General features: G+C 37.3%; 1 protein-coding gene across 16 annotated transcripts in view; it reads left to right on the forward strand.

The window, feature by feature from the left end:
• The window catches only part of LOC6042640 (MAP/microtubule affinity-regulating kinase 3), a 111801-nt gene that overhangs the window by 64751 nt on the left and 24060 nt on the right, over positions 1–22990 (forward strand). For 9 of the 16 annotated variants that reach the window (XM_038252763.1, XM_038252765.1, XM_038252769.1 and 6 more), the window contains 7 exons: positions 433–613; positions 10196–10493; positions 11103–11230; positions 11834–12008; positions 13023–13175; positions 19698–19777; positions 20178–20292. In XM_038252763.1, the coding sequence (XP_038108691.1) occupies positions 433–613; positions 10196–10493; positions 11103–11230; positions 11834–12008; positions 13023–13175; positions 19698–19777; positions 20178–20292 (1130 nt within the window). Of the gene's footprint in view, positions 1–432; positions 614–10195; positions 10494–11102; positions 11231–11833; positions 12009–13022; positions 13176–19679; positions 19778–20177; positions 20293–22990 lie in introns of all 16 variants that reach the window. The other 7 variants (XM_038252772.1, XM_038252773.1, XM_038252780.1 and 4 more) reach the window with 5 other exon arrangements.

The following is a 22990-nucleotide window of genomic DNA, read 5'->3' on the forward strand; positions in this document are numbered from 1 at the left end:
CTGTGTTAGTATTTGTATTTGAAGCATTGTTTTGGTTTTGAACGATTGTGATTGGCTGAATTCCAAGCAGCTGATTTTGTTTACACTTTTTTTACGCAGACATAGGCAAATCGAGTAGATCAATCGTCTGTAAAAAACAGCTGTTTACCACGTGCTCGTGGTAGAACAAAGGACACAGCTGATTTTGACAGACGAATCATTCTACTCGATTTGCTTATGTCTGCGTGTAAATATTATTACAAACTAACACACTCTCGCGCGTGGATATCTCTATTTAGGGTTTCCCATCCCCCTCTCATCTATCCCTCCAAATCTTAATCCGGAAAGACCGATGTAACCACACTTGGAGTAGAGAAATACCTAAAAATATGTTCTTTAAATTGACACTAATCTCGATTACTCTTTCCCCCCCAAACAAAACAAAAAAACCAGCCGGAGTCCGACGGGTCCCGGTCCGGGTCGTCACTGTCGCTACGTAATATCGCCGGCAACGAGGGCGCCACGGCCGGCAACTCGCAGGTGCAGAGCCCGACGCACCGCGGAGTCCACCGGAGTATATCGGCGTCCAGTACAAAACCGAGCCGGCGGGCATCGAGTGGGGGTGAAACCTTACGTAAGTAGCAAGAGCAGGTCCCGCTCGCGCCGTGCGCCTAGTAGAGTCACTAATCTTGAACCCCCAAGTTACTAACTGTGTGGCAAACCAGCCGTGTTGGCAAGAAAGCGGCAACGCCCAGATCGGATGAGCGGATCCGATGTAACGCTTTTTTTGCAGCCTTCCCACTTGTCCCAAGCTAACAATTTCCCCCAAGAAAATGCACAGTGGTACAGATTGAGCAATTGATCAAGATATTTTATCCTAAATTAAGATATCGTCGGGTAATTCTCCGTCAACTCACACAGCAGTTGCCCCGACCCCTCTTCGATTTTCGTGAAACTTTGCTCTAAGGAGTATTTTTGGATCACGAATCCAAGGTCCACTTTCGATATCTCGTTACGGTGGGGCATTTGTGTAAAATTGGTTGCCCGATTTGATTTGATGGCTTACTCAAATTTCGGAGAAAACAGATTTTTTTCTTTTAAAAAAAATGGGTTTCAAATTGCTGCCATTTCCCGTTACTTAACTGTCAAAAATCGAGAGACCTTTGATTATACGGGAAATTTTATGTTATTTCGGAATCTGAAATAATTCAAAGAGTTATTATTTTCATAAAGATTTTTTTTTATTTCGAAATTATGTGTTTTTTGTAGAGGTGGGCAAACCCGCTCTTTTTTAGGAGCCGCTCATTTTTGCTGGCCATTAAACAGAGCGGCTCTTTCGCTCTTTTAAAAAAAATGGTAAAAAGGCTATTTTCAAGATTGGTGTGAATTTTGTAGTTTTGTAGTTTTTTTTATTTAACTTGTATAAACTCAACGTTTGCGAATTCATTTCTACATTCTGATTAAATCGATTAAGTCGATAACAGTTTAATCGAGCTAGAGAATTTGTTTTTTCCTAAAATCTCGTAGGCTATTTATCAAATTTTGGTAAAATTTTTCAAGTTTACGAGTTTGAAATACTCAAATTTATATTGAGGTAATGATAAAATTTACGGTTGTACAATGAAAAGATTTTTTTATTCGGTTCAGAAAATCATTCATTTTTTGAATTTCAAAGTAATCTGGAAAACTGAAAAATATGAGTTTGATAACCTTTAAGTAATTTGTGTGTTATCTTATGACACGTCTGCTGTAAAAACGTGTCACAAGATAGCACACAAGCGATGAAATGGCTGCTCTTTAACCTGCCGTTTTTTATCCAAAAATACTGAAAGAAATCACCGTGTGACATTTTTGAATTAGTTTTTTATAAGCATTGAAATTTATGAAATTGAATTTTCAATCACCAAATCAAATTTTTGGCTACAATTTGTTGGAAATTCTATGAACTGTTTTTTATAAACACAAAAATGACAAGTTTTCAAATCACACAATCATGGAACGGTTCTTTCAAAAGATCGAAGTTTCAAAAAGGATCGCGGCCCTTTTTTGTCAGCCATGATTCGTTCGCTCTTTTTAGTGAACCGGCTCTTTGAGCGGCTCGCTCTGCTTTTGCCCACCTCTAGTTTTTTGTAATTTTGCTGGGTTACTTTTTAGAGTGTGCTAGTGTTCTACAAACTTGTAGAGAAGACAATTTCAAAAGTTTTGGCTTATAAACATAAATGATTTGCATGTATTCTTCACGAGCTAGCCGAACCAAAAAAATTTTTTTTGAAAAAGAAATGATTTCGACGAGTTTATTTTAACCCTCTACAACCTAACCCCGCCTTTAGACGGGCTTTGATCTGAAAAATCGACAAAAATCCATTTTTCAACAAATTTTTGATCTTTAAAATGCATTGGAAAGAAGAACTATTGAAATTTTAGAAAATTTTAGGGTTGGAAGTTTTACTTGAGCAGTTCTCTACCAAAACCGGAAATCAAGACTAGCATTTTAAATGGGCGTAATATTCCATATTTGGCCCTTTTAAAGTGTTAGTCTTGATTTAAAAAAATTCAAAATATTTTTTTCGAAAAGATCGGAAAATTTCACGAATGTTTCATATATTAACATTGAAAATCGGACCATTAGTTGCTGAGATAGCGTCATTAGAAAAAAGGTGGGTTGTTTTGGTGAGATTTAGAAAACTTCAATTTTCGTGTGTCTTTTTCTTTAAGCCGCTGTATTTCAGCAACCAGAGGTCCAATCTTCAATGTCTCTTAGACAATTTTATAGCAAATTTTCTGAACTTTAAAAAAAAATATTTTTAGAAATGGTCACTCATGGTCACTATTTTTAAAAATTAAAAAACTACAAATATTTCGCTAAAATCAAACTTTCGGTGGCTATATCTTAAAAACGGAGCCCTTTATAAAAAAATCTGTAAAGTACTTTTCGATTGCAAATTCAATTTTGCATTAAAAAGTAATGTCAAACTTGTTTTTGCATAAAACATCGATTTTTTCCAAAAATCAATATTTAAGCATAAGCATAAGCATAGGTGCCCACCCGCAGTTGCTACTCCGTTATTGACCAGGACCTCCAGAAGTTACATCCACGAGCCGTGGAAGATAAGTGGGTGCTATCTTTCCTCGCTTCGCAACTTCTCAAAGGCCCCTATCATGCTGATCAATACCGGCGCCGGCCACGACCAGTGGTAGGGTCACGGGGAAGTGGATGGGAATGTTAGTCCGATACTTGAGTGATAGAGACCGCCCAATCGACTGCTTCTCCGACAAAGTATCACATGAGTTTTGAGGGGTTAGTAGATGGGTATGAGGTCAGGATTCACGAGTGACAGTGATGTGACCATGAGCATTTTGTTTATCGGTTGAAAATGTTAAATCTTAGGCAGCCGGCTGCGGAAAGATAAATAATTGATTATTTAAAAGTTTTTTAATCGAACGCGTGCCAACCGAGCAGTAGTGCTATGGGCTGGACTTATCAGTATATTTTTACTGTTTGTACAATTTAGATAACGCGAGCAAATTTCAAAATAGTAGATGAATTAATACTAAAGCTGCCAGTTGGAATAAATTATTACGATCAACGAATATAAACGAAAAGAAAACAGGACACCACGTAACCGATTGTAATGAAATTAAAACAATAACTTAAACGAACTTAACCGGCGACGTGCCTTCCTATCAACGATGATAAAAGAAGGACTTCTAAATTTAAAATATAAAAAGACTCCAAAAAATACGTTGCATAGTAACCGCGAAGTCCCGCTACTCACAATCGAATCCGAAAGATAGCTATCTAGAATTTTAAATATAGTATTAATTCGACCGCGATCCTCCAGAAATTCTTCGTCGGCGTGCCTTCCGATCAACGGTGATGTAAGAAGGGCTTTATTCATTAAAATGATTCTATACCATAAGCCTTAAAACATATTCGTCGGCGTGCCTTCCGATCATCGATGATATAGAAAGGACTTAATCCAGCAATACGACTTGCTTGTCTCGAAAAAAAAAAGAATTCGGATCGTTTCTATCGAAAACTAACAAAACAAAAATAAACTCATTGGCCAACGAACGCGCGAACTAAAAATAAAGAAAAAAGAAGAAGAAGAAGACCAATCACCCCATGCACACAAACAGCGACACAAAAGAGATGAAAACAACACGAATCAGAAGAAATCCAATCACCTCATGTACACAAATAGCGACACAAAAGAGACGGAAAATAACACGAAAAAATAACAGGACTGCGCGTCCACACAGGCACCGCACAACTGATGCCATTATTTAATTATACTGACCAATCACCCCATGCACTCGAACAGCGACACAAAAGAGACGGAAAATAGCACGAAAAAACAGGACTGAGCGTCCACACAGGCACCGCACTACTGATGCCATTATTTAATTATACTGACCAATCACCCCATGCACTCGAACAGCGACACAAAAGAGACGAAAAATAGCACGAAAAATCAGGACTGAGCGTCCACACATTCACCGCACTACTGATGCCATTATTTAATTATAATGACCAATCACCCCATGCACTCGAACAGCGACACAAAAGAGACGGAAAATAGCACGAAAAAACAGGACTGAGCGTCCACACAGGCACCGCACTACTGATGCCATTATTTAATTATAATGACCAATCACCCCATGCACTCGAACAGCGACACAAAAGAGACGGAAAATAACACGAAAAAACAGGACTGAGCGTCCACACAGGCACCGCACTACTGATGCCATTATTTAATTATAATGACCAATCACCCCATGCACTCGAACAGCGACACAAAAGAGACGGAAAATAACACGAAAAACAGGACTGAGCGTCCACACAGGCACCGCACTACTGATGCCATTATTTAATTATAATGACCAATCACCCCATGCACTCGAACAGCGACACAAAAGAGACGGAAAATAACACGAAAAACAGGACTGAGCGTCCACACAGGCACCGCACTACTGATGCCATTATTTAATTATAATGACCAATCACCCCATGCACTCGAACAGCGACACAAAAGAGACGAAAATAACACGAAAAATCAGGACTGAGCGTCCACACAGGCACCGCACTACTGATGCCATTATTTAATTATAATGACCAATCACCCCATGCACTCGAACAGCGACACAAAAGAGACGGAAAATAACACGAAAAACAGGACTGAGCGTCCACACAGGCACCGCACTACTGATGCCATTATTTAATTATAATGACCAATCACCCCATGCACTCGAACAGCGACACAAAAGAGACGGAAAATAACACGAAAAACAGGACTGAGCGTCCACACAGGCACCGCACTACTGATGCCATTATTTAATTATAATGACCAATCACCCCATGCACTCGAACAGCGACACAAAAGAGACGGAAAATAACACGAAAAACAGGACTGAGCGTCCACACAGGCACCGCACTACTGATGCCATTATTTAATTATAATGACCAATCACCCCATGCACTCGAACAGCGACACAAAAGAGACGGAAAATAACACGAAAAAACAGGACTGAGCGTCCACACAGGCACCGCACTACTGATGCCATTATTTAATTATAATGACCAATCACCCCATGCACTCGAACAGCGACACAAAAGAGACGGAAAATAACACGAAAAACAGGACTGAGCGTCCACACAGGCACCGCACTACTGATGCCATTATTTAATTATAATGACCAATCACCCCATGCACTCGAACAGCGACACAAAAGAGACGGAAAATAACACGAAAAAACAGGACTGAGCGTCCACACAGGCACCGCACTACTGATGCCATTATTTAATTATAATGACCAATCACCCCATGCACTCGAACAGCGACACAAAAGAGACGGAAAATAACACGAAAAACAGGACTGAGCGTCCACACAGGCACCGCACTACTGATGCCATTATTTAATTATAATGACCAATCACCCCATGCACTCGAACAGCGACACAAAAGAGACGGAAAATAACACGAAAAACAGGACTGAGCGTCCACACAGGCACCGCACTACTGATGCCATTATTTAATTATACTGACCAATCACCCCATGCACTCGAACAGCGACACAAAAGAGACGGAAAATAACACGAAAAAACAGGACTGAGCGTCCACACAGGCACCGCACTACTGATGCCATTATTTAATTATAATGACCAATCACCCCATGCACTCGAACAGCGACACAAAAGAGACGGAAAATAACACGAAAAACAGGACTGAGCGTCCACACAGGCACCGCACTACTGATGCCATTATTTAATTATAATGACCAATCACCCCATGCACTCGAACAGCGACACAAAAGAGACGGAAAATAACACGAAAAACAGGACTGAGCGTCCACACAGGCACCGCACTACTGATGCCATTATTTAATTATAATGACCAATCACCCCATGCACTCGAACAGCGACACAAAAGAGACGGAAAATAACACGAAAAATCAGGACTGAGCGTCCACACAGGCACCGCACTACTGATGCCATTATTTAATTATAATGACCAATCACCCCATGCACTCGAACAGCGACACAAAAGAGACGGAAAATAACACGAAAAACAGGACTGAGCGTCCACACAGGCACCGCACTACTGATGCCATTATTTAATTATAATGACCAATCACCCCATGCACTCGAACAGCGACACAAAAGAGACGGAAAATAACACGAAAAACAGGACTGAGCGTCCACACAGGCACCGCACTACTGATGCCATTATTTAATTATAATGACCAATCACCCCATGCACTCGAACAGCGACACAAAAGAGACGGAAAATAACACGAAAAACAGGACTGAGCGTCCACACAGGCACCGCACTACTGATGCCATTATTTAATTATAATGACCAATCACCCCATGCACTCGAACAGCGACACAAAAGAGACGGAAAATAACACGAAAAACAGGACTGAGCGTCCACACAGGCACTGCACTACTGATGCCATTATTTAATTATAATGACCAATCACCCCATGCACTCGAACAGCGACACAAAAGAGACGGAAAATAACACGAAAAACAGGACTGAGCGTCCACACAGGCACCGCACTACTGATGCCATTATTTAATTATAATGACCAATCACCCCATGCACTCGAACAGCGACACAAAAGAGACGGAAAATAACACGAAAAACAGGACTGAGCGTCCACACAGGCACCGCACTACTGATGCCATTATTTAATTATAATGACCAATCACCCCATGCACTCGAACAGCGACACAAAAGAGACGGAAAATAACACGAAAAACAGGACTGAGCGTCCACACAGGCACCGCACTACTGATGCCATTATTTAATTATAATGACCAATCACCCCATGCACTCGAACAGCGACACAAAAGAGACGGAAAATAGCACGAAAAACAGGACTGAGCGTCCACACAGGCACCGCACTACTGATGCCATTATTTAATTATACTGACCAATCACCCCATGCACTCGAACAGCGACACAAAAGAGACGGAAAATAACACGAAAAAACAGGACTGAGCGTCCACACAGGCACCGCACTACTGATGCCATTATTTAATTATAATGACCAATCACCCCATGCACTCGAACAGCGACACAAAAGAGACGGAAAATAACACGAAAAAACAGGACTGAGCGTCCACACAGGCACCGCACTACTGATGCCATTATTTAATTATAATGACCAATCACCCCATGCACTCGAACAGCGACACAAAAGAGACGGAAAATAACACGAAAAACAGGACTGAGCGTCCACACAGGCACCGCACTACTGATGCCATTATTTAATTATAATGACCAATCACCCCATGCACTCGAACAGCGACACAAAAGAGACGGAAAATAACACGAAAAACAGGACTGAGCGTCCACACAGGCACCGCACTACTGATGCCATTATTTAATTATAATGACCAATCACCCCATGCACTCGAACAGCGACACAAAAGAGACGGAAAATAACACGAAAAACAGGACTGAGCGTCCACACAGGCACCGCACTACTGATGCCATTATTTAATTATAATGACCAATCACCCCATGCACTCGAACAGCGACACAAAAGAGACGGAAAATAACACGAAAAAACAGGACTGAGCGTCCACACAGGCACCGCACTACTGATGCCATTATTTAATTATAATGACCAATCACCCCATGCACTCGAACAGCGACACAAAAGAGACGAAAAATAGCACGAAAAAACAGGACTGAGCGTCCACACAGGCACCGCACTACTGATGCCATTATTTAATTATACTGACCAATCACCCCATGCACTCGAACAGCGACACAAAAGAGACGAAAAATAGCACGAAAAAAACAGGACTGAGCGTCCACACAGGCACCGCACTCATTTCCAAAAATCAATATTTTTTCAAAAATTCATAACTCGGTGGCAGATTTTTGACCATGTTTCTCTATGGCTCAAAAGTTGCGGATTTTTGTCCCCTAAAACATATCAAAAAATCTCGAAAATCAAAAAATACGTATTTTGGGAAATTAAGTTTTAGTGAAAAAAAAGTTGATAAAAAATCTGCAATTTTTTTCCGTGTACCTATTTTTTCTCAAAAGTCCTCAACAATACCTACAACTTTGCCGAAGACACCAAATTGATCAGAAAATTCACTCAAAAGTTACAGCTGTTTGAATATTTGCATACCATTTTTGTATGGACAGCAGTCAAAATTGTATGGAGACTTGTTCACCAATGACGCAAAATAGCTTATTTGGTCATAGGGAAGGCAAAGTTTGAGTCAAATAAAAAAATACAAAAAATAAAAATGGTCGAAATCGGCCGATTTCGTAGAGAGTTGCTCACTTGTTTTATGTGACTCTGCCAATGTTTTTAAAAATGTAATTTTTTTAGGGGTCAACTTTGGCTGTGTTTTTTACTAACTGTATTTTAAGTAAAAATAAGTATGCAGTAATTTTTGTAGTGTCCCAGACTATGCCTCTACGCATTTGTTTACAATTTAAATGATAATGGTGCCATTCTATAGCAGAAAATGTGAAAAACAAGTAGAAAATTGAAAAAGTACTGTAAAAACATGAAAAAATTAGATAGGCAAAATGTAATGATAGGAGGTGTTAGAGTAGGCCAAATACTACCAAAAACAAACATAAACTAAACAAGATAAATGAAAATTAAAATACTTAAAAATAAAACAATAAAAACATAAAACAAGATAAGTGAAGTTTTTCGTAGAACAAAAGTTGCTCAAAATGACCTCCTGAACACGGGAAAAATAAAAATTTTCGAAGAAAAAATTTAGGCAGTAGAGGGTTAAGTTTTAGTCCTTAAAAATCAATCGTGTGTATTTGAATCTACAGGTTCAAGCCTCTAAAATCATTTTTTCAATCAATTTCAGATTTATAAAAAAGCTTTAGAAAGAAGAACTTTTGAAATTTTCAAAATTGTTTTGGTGATATATTTCTGGAGTCAACTTTAGCTATGTTTTTTACTAACATTTCTTATATTTTTTGTTAAATATGCAAAAAAAATGAAACAAAAAAACATAAAAAATTAAAAAATAAAGTTTATCGTATAACAAAAGAAGCACAAAATAACCTCCTGAACAAAGAAAAATATTTATAAAATTTTCGAAAACAATACTTAAGCGTTGTAGGTTTTTTCAAACGATCGCACAATTTTGAACTTTTGAGTAGGATACCCTAATTCTATTATATATTTCCAGAGTGAAATAAAGTTCCTTTTTTACTAGCGAAAAAATTCCGCTCTGTTTAATGGCCAGCAAAAATGAGCGGCTCCTAAAAAAAAGAGTGGTTTTGCCCACCTCTATCCTACTGCGTTGTGTTTACCGAAGAGAGGATTCTGTGAACGGATCACATTTCACCGAATCTACAGGGGAGGAAGGATGTGTGGACATACCGTATCAAACACTCCGATTCAGTTTTTGATGTGATTTGCGTTGTGTGTGCAATTATTGTAAGTACTGTGAGTTTTTGCAATTTGACAATACCAACAAAAAAAACTTGAGATATAAATCACGCGATACGAAATTGGTGAAATATTTCGTATTATGAATTAATTATTTAGTTCAAATCTGTTACTTACCACTGTGCATTTCCCCTCAAAAAATCCTTTTATCCCAAAAAAAAAGAAAGAAACACATGTGACCCAGTAGTGGCCTTCCCCTTTTTACTAACCCCATCTCCCGCCAGCTGCCCAGGGCTCGATGGTATAATCGGGAAAAATTTAGAGATCTTCCAACGCTTCATTGCAGGCGTCGGACCGGCGGCAGCGGTTGCGGCCGCGGCGGCAGCAGCAGCCGGCGGTGGGGCCGGCGTCGTCGGGGGAACCGGCGGAACCGCCGGCACCGGGTCCGCCTCGAGCGGTGGTGCCGGTGGGGCGGCCGGCAACGGAACCACCGGAACGGCTGGAGCGGGCAGCGGTGGTGGAGGCGGCGGCGGCGGAGGCACTTCCAACAGCACGACCGCCAGCAGCAACAACCACAGCAGCTCGGGCACCAGCAGCGGCACGTCGGAGCGGGCGTCAGTGTTAGTAGAACCGAATTTGTACAGCTTGGTTAAGAATGTTTCGTTGCTTTTAGTTAAGGAGCTTGTTAACTTGTTTCAGTGAACTTTGGTTATTATTTACAAACACTATAAAATGTTGAAATATCGTGGAAAAAAATAATTTGTAACATAAAAATTGCATTCTTTGAAATATCATGTTGCAAAAATAGATGAAACATTACTTTTTTTAGGCTAGCTCATCTATTCTTCTCGCCAAGATCTCAAAAAAGCTATACTAATGCAATTTTACCTTCAACAATGTGTAAAAATTACATAACACAGATTACAATTTTACCAGTTTCTGATGTAAAATTACACATATTTTCACTGCCACTATTTTTGAAAAATGTGTGAATTTACATCACAAGCTGAGTAAAATTACATCAGTGAGATCAATTTTCTCCTTTTTTCTATATGTAAAAGATTCATTTTTCGTTACATTCTATGTAAGCTGCATTTTTTTTTTACATTGCTTAATAAAACTTGAAACTGTTAGAAAGAGAATCGCTTTTCAAACTTATTTGTTCCGCAAAAAATAATCGATAACATCTCTCTTTTCTGCATTTATTTGCATTCTTTCCCAAACCACAGTAGCAGTAATTTCAAGCGACAGAACACTATAGACTCAGCCACCATCAAGGAGAACACGGCCAGACTAGCCGCACAAAACCAGAGGCCGGCGTCGAGCATAACCAAACCGATCACCTCGGCGGATAACTGTAAGTTTACTCTCAAAATTCAGTTTTTTTTTTTTGTTAAAAAGTTAAACTTATGTTTTATAAAAGTTGCAAACTTTTATGAAACAATTGTGCAACTTTTTGGAACAAGTTTGCAACTGTTTTGGAACAGGATAAATTACTACAGTAGTTGTTCGGTTAACTGGGTTGCTTTTTAACTGGGCGCTCGCCCAGTTAAAAAGCAGACAAACGTCAAAAAACCAAAACAAACCAAAATGACCGAGGGGTTAACGGATGCAAAAATCATATTCAATAAATAAAAAAAAAATCAAACTTTGGTTTAATTTCAAGCTACAATTAAAGAAATATGAAAAGTAAGCATTGAGTAACTTTTATTTTTATATTTCATCTGGAAAATATTATGCATCGGTGGTCCCCTCTTTATTTTTTGTTCAGCCCAGTTAACGAGCAGCATTCGGTGACTGGGCTACGTTTTCAGCCCAGTTACAGAACAACTACTGTATTATGTTCTATGGAAGTTGAACAAGTGTTTCTACTTTATAAAACAATCGAAAAAATAGGTTACACAATAGTTTCACAGAAGTTTTCTGAGTAACAATTTTAACAAATTACTCCGATCCCCAGCATCGATCTCCAGCCCGGCGAAGCCCCGTACCACCAGTACGACCAGCGGCAAGTTCGACCCGAGCAACGGCTCGCGGACGGTGGGCCCGAGCGCCGGCCTGATGCCGCGCCGGTCCACCACGCTGTACGAGAAGACCTCGTCCACGGAAAAGACAAACTCCACCACGGACTCGACGTAAGTACTTCTGGGGCCACCTTCTTTGTTTCTAGCAATCCAAACCAATTCTAGTCATTTAGTAACTATTAGCTAATTTTAGTGCCACATCTCAAACAAAAAAAAAACCGACAGAAACAAACAAATCGCGCGCCATCCACTGTGTGCTAGGGTCAGCCATTTTGTTTCCGCCATTTTGTTTTTTTTTTGGGTTTCGTTACAAAAAGTTCTTTTTCCGTTAGAGCGACATTCATCACGATATCGTTTCCATTCCACCGAGTCAGTTGTCCTGTCCCGTTTGTTACCAACTTTTTGCATTTTGCCACCACCAGTCCAACTATCGACGTTTCGGTCAGAATATTGCGTCCTTCTCCAGGAATGTTTTTTGAATTCTTTTTGGATTTTGAAATAGTTCTGTAGGTTGAGTTTTTTTTTCGAAATAGAATAGAATTTTTAATGAGGCTCCGCGAAATGCCTTGATTTTTTTTACATACAGTTTATGTTTATTAATAATTTTAAGTAGTTTTCCAGGAATGAGTGTCGTTTATTAGTTTGAGTCCATTTTACAATCGTTGAGCTGTACAAAGAGTTTTTTTTAAATTCCTTTTAGTCAATCAATGTTAGTCATTTACCATCGGCGACGTTCGATCTATTGTTCTATTAATCAAACCCATATAATTATTTTTTGTTTTTTAACACAAAAAAAAACGAATAATACCAACACAGCCTGCACACTAACGAAAGCAACCGTCTCCAATCGATTTTCTGTTTTTTTCTCTCCCTTTTTATTCTCTTTCTCTCTATTCCGAACCGTGTACCCCGATCGTAACTAAACCGTTGAAAACGAAAACAATCGCGTGCCCCCACCTTCGTCACACTCCTGTGTTTGTGTCTCTGTGTATTTGTGTAACACGACGCGACGCCGAATGATGACGTCACGCGCTCACGAACCTTGCCACGTGCCGGAATGGATCGAAATTCAAAACACACCCGCACACTACCAAACACAACTCGACACACACCAACACCAAACAGCTTCATTGGTCCGATACCGGAATTTACCCGCGGCAGCTCGGCCGGCGCCGGCAGTGGCAAAGGTCACGTGAAGAGTGCGTCCGTCTCGAGCCCGGGACCGTCGGCCGACAGTAGTGCCAACAGCGCCGCCACAACCGATCCCCTCCGTCAAAGGTATTGCTTGACCACCCAGAACCGCCATTACTCCTCCTTTCTCTTCCCTCTCTCAAAACCGTCGTCGTCGTGAGAGTGCCCACGTCACACACCATCACACATACGCATCAAGCTCCGTTTTTTGGTTTCTCTCTCTCTCATTGTCTCTCGCTCACCAATCTCTTTCTCTTGTATCACTCTTTTTTCTCTTCAATTTGATGGGGCTCTCTCGTAGTTGCCGAATCTGTCAGAGAATTCTCTCCCGATTTACTGGTTGCGCTCTCAGTTTACTCTCCTAAGTAACGAATGTTGCACAAAGGAAAAATTGAAAATACGCTCAAAAAATATAAAGTATTAAAAAACAACTACAAGATAGCTCCTAAAAATCACTTGTTGTATATTTTACAATGTTTTATTTTTGTTTGGTGGTTTGACACGACCTAGTGCCGTGTGAATTTTATTTTTCCATTATTTTTTGTAGACGTTTTTTGTTCTTTGTAAAATTATATTTTCGGCTAAAAGGTTTTCTTTTTCTGTACATATCATTACATAATTCTACTAAATGTCCTCATCCTATCAAAGCAGTACTAGATCTGTGGCAGAACTTCTATTTAGCTAAATATTAAAAATATGGCATATGAAAATTGTTTAATCAAAATAAATTGATGTGCTTTAAAAAAATCTTACAGTTGCTTTAAACGTGTCATAACTGATCATAGTTTTTTTTTACCATGATTTTTTCAATTCAATAAATAAACCTGCTTAAAAAATGACAAATAAAAAATCTCAAAACTGCCTGCTCAAAAATCGTTCCAGCGTAGTTTAAAAAAACTGATAAACATTTCACATTTGAGCAATTCTGTGAGACTTTGGTTACGAACTTTTTTTGTTATTCTTAAGTGAATCAAACTTTGTGTTTACTTTCTTTTCATCAAAAAAGCTATTCGGCATTATTAGTTCGTCCATAAAAATCCACAGGCGATGTCCAAACAAAATTCAATCAAAACCCTAGTACCTACTAGAAAATCTCTAACTTGATAACAGATTTTTTTTGATCGATTTGGAATCACATAGAATTCTTTACGATTGTAGATTTGTTAAACAAATATGACTTTTTTTCGAAATTAAGTTTTGGCAACTTTTTTTACTTTTCACTATAAAAAATCAAGTTAAAAACAATTTGAGATATTTTCTTATCCATATATTTCTTGCTGAAAATAGCTTAATTTCGATTAGAGTTTTTTTTTATTATTATTTGATAAGATTTATTACCAAAAATGGAAAAGTGACTTGTATTGACGAACTTTTACGAAAAATAAAATAAAATTAAAAGAAAATACTCACAAAGTTTCATCTAAATAACAAAATACAAAATTAATTGTTCATTTATATGTCTCATTAGCGAGAGAATCGCTCACTTGTCTTTCATCAAACTTTCGCTCTCTTTCTCTCATACTCGCGCGTGCACCGCCCACCACCACCACAACCAAACCAAACTCAAAAAATCCGCTCAGCTAATCTGCTGCGTGTGCTCTCTCTTTTTTCTCTCCCAAAATGATTTTTTTCTCTCTCTCTCAACACTCTCTTTCCTGTGAACCGGTTCAACTGCCGCAAATGAAAAAAAAACGGGTTTTTTCGGTCGCGATTTTCGAAACTAAAATTCCCCAACCAAAAAAACTGTCGCAAATCAAAACTAAATCCTCACACGCACAAAACTAACGCAAATCGGTGAGTCCAAAATGCTACCAAAGTGGAGTCAAAGTTTTTCTCGTTTAGGTTTTTCGTTATGACTCTTTGTTTTTTTTTTTATTCTCTCCACAAAGTTTCGTTCTTTCGCATCATAAACAAAAGGAAGAGTCGTTTTGTACTTTGCTTTCCCTCAACTTATTGTGTCTCTCTTTGCATTTTGAGTTGTTTCGTTTCTAGAGACTTGCTACCACAAAACGAAGTTAAAAATATTTTTTAAAGTTGTTCAGCTTTTAGTGAATGTTTTAGACGTTTTCTTCCCCTCTCAACTTCAATCATCACTTGATCGGTGTGGCATGATAATCGATGTTAGTCTGTTTTTCCCTTAAAACCTTTTTCAATACAAAGTATTCGGTGTTTAGATCAACCTTTTCTTCACGTTACTTCACCTCAAAAATCAAAAAAATCGATTCGTGATTCGAGAACAAATCGTGCGGATAGCGTTACCAGTTCACCTGTACCATATCAAGAACCCCAAAACTACTGCTGACTGGTCACCCTAATCTGTTTCACCCTAAAATCAAGCTAAATTCTCGATTCTGTTCATAATATCTAATCATCTTTTGCATGAGCCGCATAAGTTCATCTTTCATCTTTGGTTTTCCCATGTTCCTTCCATCATACGAAAAGAAACATCAAAAACTTATTCAATTTCGGTGTTGGTTATTAGTTTTTCTGTGGTGTTACTTCTTGAAGAGCAAGAAGCACTAATCGAATGATGACCAGTATACACGCAGAGCCCACCCCATCAACTCAAGTTGGGTCGTGTTATCGGATATGGAAATAAGTTGGTCCAGTGTAATTAAATCGCTGCCCCCTTTTTCTCGCTACTGAGCGATGAGTATAATCGAATCCATAATACAAGGCTAACTGAGGGTTATTTTTACGCTAGCTTAGACGTCATCATTTGGTTTTGAAATGATAATGACCCTACAACAAAGTCGATTGTTACCTTAAATCGTGACATGATTTATTTCTGGAAATTTTCCAGAACAAAAAAACAATTTTTAGAAGTACAAATAATTAAAGACGAACTTTTTTCTCAAAGTCAGCATTGTTTAGCCTAATTTATGATAATCACTCAACTCCAAAGTACATTTCTGGTACACCTGGGATGCCGCGACCAGACGAGCAAGGATGCATAATTAATTAAATCGATTCCTTGGTCGAACTTGGGCGCAACGATTTTCCCTTTTGGACAGAAATAAATCGACAATTTGTCGAGAACGACATTGACTTTCTTGGAAAGTATCGCCAGTGTCATCGTTTCGCTGATTGATTGATGTGTTTTGACATGATATTTTGTTTTTTTTTTACTTTGAATATTAAAATTGCAGGAAGAGAACAACCTTTGAAAAAAAAAACACAAAATAATAGTTTTATTTCTAATATTTCAAAAATGAACAATTTTTTACGTTGCGAACCAATAAAGTTATCGCTGATAGTTTTATTGTCTGGCAAAAACGATAAGGTTATCGTTATCGACAAGACGTTAGTTTCACAGAAAATGAAGTTTCCACATAAAAAAATTCGTTTGTTATAATTTTCGAATCTTTACACATCTAGATTTTTTTACCGAAAATACCTTTGTTGAAAAATCGGTGAAGTTTAGATCGGTAAACCATCTGTCAAAATGAACAAAATTTTACCAAATTTCGGTTGTATGATAAACAATAAACCAAATTTTGGTAAGTTTCTACCGAATTCGGTAATATTCAGTTTACCGATCTGTCCATAAGTTGAAAATTCGGTAAACTTTACCGAATTCGATACAAATATCTAAGTGTGTATGCCTTGCAACGTGGGTATCAATGAATGCAATTCCATTACAAATCTTTCCAAAGTTTACTTTTTTTTGATATTTCAAATGATTATTAAAGTATTTTCAAATTAATAATTTTACTGTAAAATCTAATTTAGTGAAAATTTTACTTTGTTTGTACCCTCACCTCAATTTTAAAAATTTGAGTATTAAAAAAAGGGTTTAGCGATAGTTTTAGTATTTTTTTCTGTAAAAACTTTAATCAATTGAAAATCTTAGGCGTCGTTTGAAACCCATATATCAAGTTATAAATTTATAAAAATCGTAATTACTTAAAATTTGATAACTTAGCGCTAAAAACTTTTGATCTAGTGTAAAATTAAACAAAATTTTACGGCATTTGATGAAACAGATTTTTTTTGTATTTATTAAGGACCTTTTATAAAACAGATTCATTATCTGCCAGTCACACAGCAGTTTCTCCACCCCCTTCGATTTGTTTGAAATTTTGTCTCGTGACGCTGGGGTGGTACGACCCCTTTCATTGTTGAACATTCGAAAAAAAAGAAATCCGAAATTTAGAGTCAAAGGGACTTTTGTGTAAATTTGGAATTTCATCGAATAAAACCAGAAAAAACTTAACACCGCAAAATATCGCAAATTATAATAATTTTATTACGTATTCATAAAAATACGATATTCTGTAAAAATTTGATCATTTTATAGTTCAAACTCAACTCGTGCAAATTATGGCAACATTTTTTGTCTTTTTTAGTATTTTCAAAAAACACGGTTTGTATTATGTTCATGTTTTGAGTAACAAAATTAAGTCTAATTTCTCTAAAACAAACAAGCAAAAACTATCAAAAAGCTATCCCATATAGCTATAAATGTCTAAGAATCCATGAATTTATGTTTTACTATACTCTACGTATTAACCGATCTGTGGCACTAAAATTCAAAATTTTCATAAATCTTCAATGTTTCTCATTTGATTAAAATTTTTAGAATGAACTATTAAAAATGTGTTTATTTTCATTTCAAAATTCATCAAAAAATAAATTTTCCAAGGTTCTCTCGATAACAATAACACGAGGATAGACACTGTTTCAAATTGAAAAATACGCATTCAATTACCTGAATTTTGTCTTTTGAATACAGTTTTGAAGTTACTGTAATGCTATATTTCATTACTTAATTCATGAAGAAACATTTATTTCAAAAAATGTGTTCAATAAAAAATAATATTTTTTCAGCAGCAATTAGCCATCAAATTTATCCTGCTTAAACCGATCAAAAATTATAATTAAATTTTATAGAAGTGTATTTTAAAGGCTCAATAAATAACATTAAACTCAGATGCAAAACTATATTTTCTATATTTATTTTGATAGCCAACAATGATAGAAAAAAAAATTAATATTGACACTTGAAAAAATGGAAAACTTATTGATATTACTTTAATTTAAGGATAAACTCCAACATTTCTAATATAATTTCCCATTTTCCCTAGCAAAATTGAAAAAAAAACATTCAAAAAACTTTTTCTTTTACTTCTACCTGATTTTTTTTTAAATTGAATTGCATTTAATCAAAATCTTCAACATTTATAAAATCATTACAAACAGAAACTACTTCTTCTAAATAAAATTAACGTGTAATATAAATAATATTTCATTTTTTTAAATGTTTCCAAATCCAAACGTTAAATTTAACAAAAAAGCCTCTTCCTGTAAATTTTAAAGATTTTGCTACATTTTTCTTGATGTGTCATTAAAATGAAAAATGAAAATTTGCTTACCTAATTTTCAGCAAACATGCACACTACACTTTGAAAAGTTGTTGCTGCATTAGGTTAAAAATAAGTGTAATCAAAATGCCTATTTCAGAGTTAAAAATTGCTTGCATTACCGAGAATTGCTTGCATGCAAATTCTCGAAAACTGCTGACAGAACTGAGTGATGCAATTGGTATTTTATAGCTTATTGGATAAAAATACACAAAATTTTAGTGATCAAAATATGAATATAAGATAAATTATTTTGTTCTGGCATCAATTCTTTATGAAAACCTTTTCACATGCATCAAACGTTAACTCCTTTCATACATTTCTCTCTTTTTCCACCTTAGCTCATTTTCTTCTTAGACTAGTCAGTAACAGTAGTACCCCTCAACAATATTTCCCCTTACTAACACCACTTTCCCCACCACAATCCCCTCCAAAAACCCCTTCAATTTGCGAACAATACGAGTACACGACTCCCGCAAATTTAAGCCCATCCCACCAGCAGAAATGTTGACTGTAAAGTTTGGCCCCTCCCCCCAAATATCTCTCTCTCTCTCACTCTCACTCTCTATTGGTATCTCCTCCGTTTGTTGTGTTAGTGTAACCCGGTTGTTAGCTCCGCCTCCACCGCCCCTCCAATCGATCATTTGCAAGTGTACATTGTAAACCCAGACATCAACTCTGGAGTTTTGCAATTGGTTGCAAAAAACCTTTTGTTGTATAAATCATCCAGCATCATCAGCCAGTCGTTGAAACCCTACCACCACAGGAGAGCAACTGGGTTTTTTTCTTCTCATTTTTATCGTTGGTTTTGTTTTCGTTTTTTGTTTTTTTTTTTTTTAAACTCTTTCTTCTGAATTATTCGGTTGTTTTGGCTTTTTGAGTTGAGTTTTTGGTTTTGTTTAGTGAGCGAAGGGTATCTTTTAAGTGAACAAAGTGAACATAGTTGTAAGCTAGCTTTAAGTTTGTTTTTGATAACCTATTATATCGCCAGTGAATTTGTTTTTATATACTATTTCTCTTGTTTCTTTTTTCTTCTTTCTTTTCCGTTTTCTCCGTACTCGTTGAACAAAATAAATCAAAAATACCTGAACCTCCTCCTGAACCACATCACCACATCGACCCCGAACCAACAAAAAAAAAAACTGTGAAAATGTGAAAAAAACCAACCTTGTTATATACAACCCAACCCAACTTCATCACCACCACCACAAACACTCTGCCCTCACAGCATGGTGAATCGCAATAGTCTTACACCAGCCGTTAATTCTTCCAGACAACCGGTTGCATTTCCCAGGAATGTTCCATCGCGATCGACTTTCCACTCGGGTAAGTGTCCTATCTCCCCTCCTCTCGACATCACGCCTACTGTGATGATGCTGCCTACCCCCCCACTACTACGAATGCAACACTGTTGTCACTGATACAAACACACGTTTGAGAATGCATCTCTCTTACACACATGCAAAAAAAACGAAAAAAAAAAGTTTGAAGAGTGTAGTGTAAATCTGTCGTTTTGTGAAGAAATGCTCTCTATCTCTCTATTGTTCTCTCCCTCCCTTAAACACTGTTTGTTGTTTTGTAAAGTGCAACTGTATGCGACAGTAACAAATGAGAAAAACTTGTATCATTTCCTTTTTTGAACCTTTTTATTTACCAGAAACAAAATTCTTACTTTACTTGCTTATACTAATCGTTTATTGTTCTCGTCCGCGCAAAATAAAAACAGGCCAAACCAGATCCAGAAACAGTACGGCATACTCCGGAGCGGGAGGCAACGTCGGCGACTCGCCACACACTGGCAAGACTTTCCTACAAAGACTTACTACCAGATTCAGCAAACGGTAAGTGCCACAGTGCTGCCAAATTTTCCAGTTTTTCTTTTTGACTTTCGTTATCTTAAAAAAAACAGCCATACATACCTCTCTACAACCCATCCTTCATCTTTCCCGCGAAAAATAATACGCATTTTTTTGACATAAACCTTAAAGTTTTCCCTTTTTAAAAATAAACCTTATTGTATCATCAAAACTCCCATTTTCGGCATCTCTTCCCCCTTTAAACTGGTTGTGACTTTCACCTAACTTTTAACCTTTACTCCTAACTTTTACCTAGTTTTGTTTTTGGCTTCCCTTTTTTCAAACCTACTAAACCTACCACCACTACGACACTCTTTTTAAATCTCTCTTCATATTTTCGCGCACACACACACACTTTTACTACTCCCTCTCTCCATCTTTCAAACTAACCCTAAACTAAAAGTAACCACAACACACTTCAAACATATATGCCCTCTACCCAACCCCGCCGAACACAGTGTGTTGTTGTCACACTACCACCCACTTTCGATCGTCTTTTGTCGTGTCGTGTTGTTTCACTTTTGTTTTGTTTGTTTGACTGTTTGTTTGTTCGAATGTGTTTGTTACAGTATACAGTTACGAATGGGGGGGTAAAAAAGGAGACACAATAGTAAAAGATATCACTGTGATGCGTCGTTGTTGTTGGAATAATGGGTAGAATTTGGTTTTAAGGGCATTTCACGGGGGGGTTGTTAAACGAAAATAGTATTTGATGCGCTATTGGTAACGAGCGGTGGAGATGCTCTATGCTTAAAATTCTTTTTCTAAGGGAGTTGGTTTCGTTTTGTTTTTGGGTTTCATTCAATGTTCGTGATTCGTTTTAAGCTTTTTGATTTGGATTTCACTGATATGAAAAATTTCGATTTCGATCAGTTTGTTGGAGTTTTGCAGCAAATTTTAACGTTTATCACGTCCAATAAAAAAATTAACTCACTTTTGCATAAAATATACTTTCGAATACACTATAGGGGAAATATACCCATTTTAATCACTCTAAGTCGTTCGACCAATTCTCATCCTGTTCCGCTATCAAATCAACATTTTCAGATGTATCAACAATGAAGAGTTGCTTGCTCACTTTTATTTGAGCTGTTTATTACTTTGGAACAGTCAAAAACACTTTATGAAAGCTGTGGTTCATGATCAATGTTCTGATAGGCCGATAATAGAAAAAGGCTGGAAAAGGGTATAGTTCCCCTAAATATGATATTAAATATCATTCTTGCGTCACAAGTGAACAAGTACACTTTCTATTATTTAAAAAAATAGTGAATCTGTAACAAGCGTCATACCTTGAATTCTAACTACATTTGAGTCACTGTGGTGGCCGAGGCAGTTAAGTCATTGAGTTAGTTTGCCAAAGGTTCCTGGTTAGATACCCGAAGGTGACACTAGTTTTTTGTTCTGACGGATGAACTTTATTGAGGCAATTAACTCGAGGGAACAGTGCTCTCGGCAATCTCAAGCTGTGTTCTCTGTGTCCGTAAATGGTGCCACTATTCCCTTGGCTTGAGGTCACCATTCTCTCGAAGAGTGCTGCCGAGTTTTGGGTGCAGCTCACAGAACGTACACCCTAAGTTGAAAATCAAGCGGATAGTCTTTCCGAAAAGAAACGAGAGGAAATTTATATTTGGCGTGTGTTCATTCGTTCATTGAAACAGTTCATCCGGTTGAGTGGCTTATATGGACAAATAACCACCACATAGTCACCGCATCATGGTGGCCGATACGGCAAAGGCGCGGCTTGGGTTCGAGTCTCGGTAAGAATCTATCGTTAACGTTATACCGATAATTCTATCCTCCATAATTTTATCAACGATAACGGACGATAACTTATTTTTAATATATTTTTTAAAATTATCTTTATCCAATCAAATAATGTTGAATTTTCAAAGCATACTCTTAAAATATTTTTTATGATATGGTAAGTTTCAAAGTATAATAACTAAATTAAATCACAAAATACCGTAATTTTTAAGTACTTAAATTTACATAATTTGCAATATGCTTTTTCAGTGTTCTAGTATTTTTGGAGTTCAATACTCAAGTTTCCCAAATACCGTATTTTTCAAAAACTATTTTCGCGAAATACCGTATTTTTTTCAAAAATACTTAAATTGTCAAAAAATACTATTTTTTTAAAGTGCTTAAATTTTCATAATTTGCAAAATGGGTAGCAAACGATTTGAAATCTTACCTGCATATTTAAGTTTCAGAGTTTTTTAAATTAAATGCTAAAGTTTTCACAAAAACCCGTATTTTTTATAAGTACTCAAATTTGAGTATTTAACGTTACAATTTAAAAAAACTCTAATAAGGGTGAAAAAGCCAGCCGGACCCTAAGATGACAGTTTTCGTGAGTTGCGCGTATTCACCGGCAGATGGCTAGTGGGCCTCGTCGAAGTCTGCCCATTAAATACGCTACTCAAAAATTGCATGGGAATTATTTTTTTCGTGACGGCATTCGCGGTACGCTCATTTCAACTGTTCTAGACTATTATTTGAACGTGGCGTATCTCTAAACAAGTTTTTCAAGAAAATGATTCCAGACTGCTTATTTTGTCATTTTAAACCGAAACAAGGCAAAAACTATATTTTTTCAAACTACTCGCCATTTTCAAAAGTTTGGCTAGATAAAATCAATGGCCACCTTCTTAGGCCCACTGGGCCCACAAAAAGAGGT

The sequence above is a fragment of the Culex quinquefasciatus genome, chromosome 2 (assembly GCF_015732765.1).
Source record: "Culex quinquefasciatus strain JHB chromosome 2, VPISU_Cqui_1.0_pri_paternal, whole genome shotgun sequence".
In the NCBI taxonomy this organism is placed as follows: Eukaryota; Metazoa; Arthropoda; class Insecta; order Diptera; family Culicidae; genus Culex; species Culex quinquefasciatus.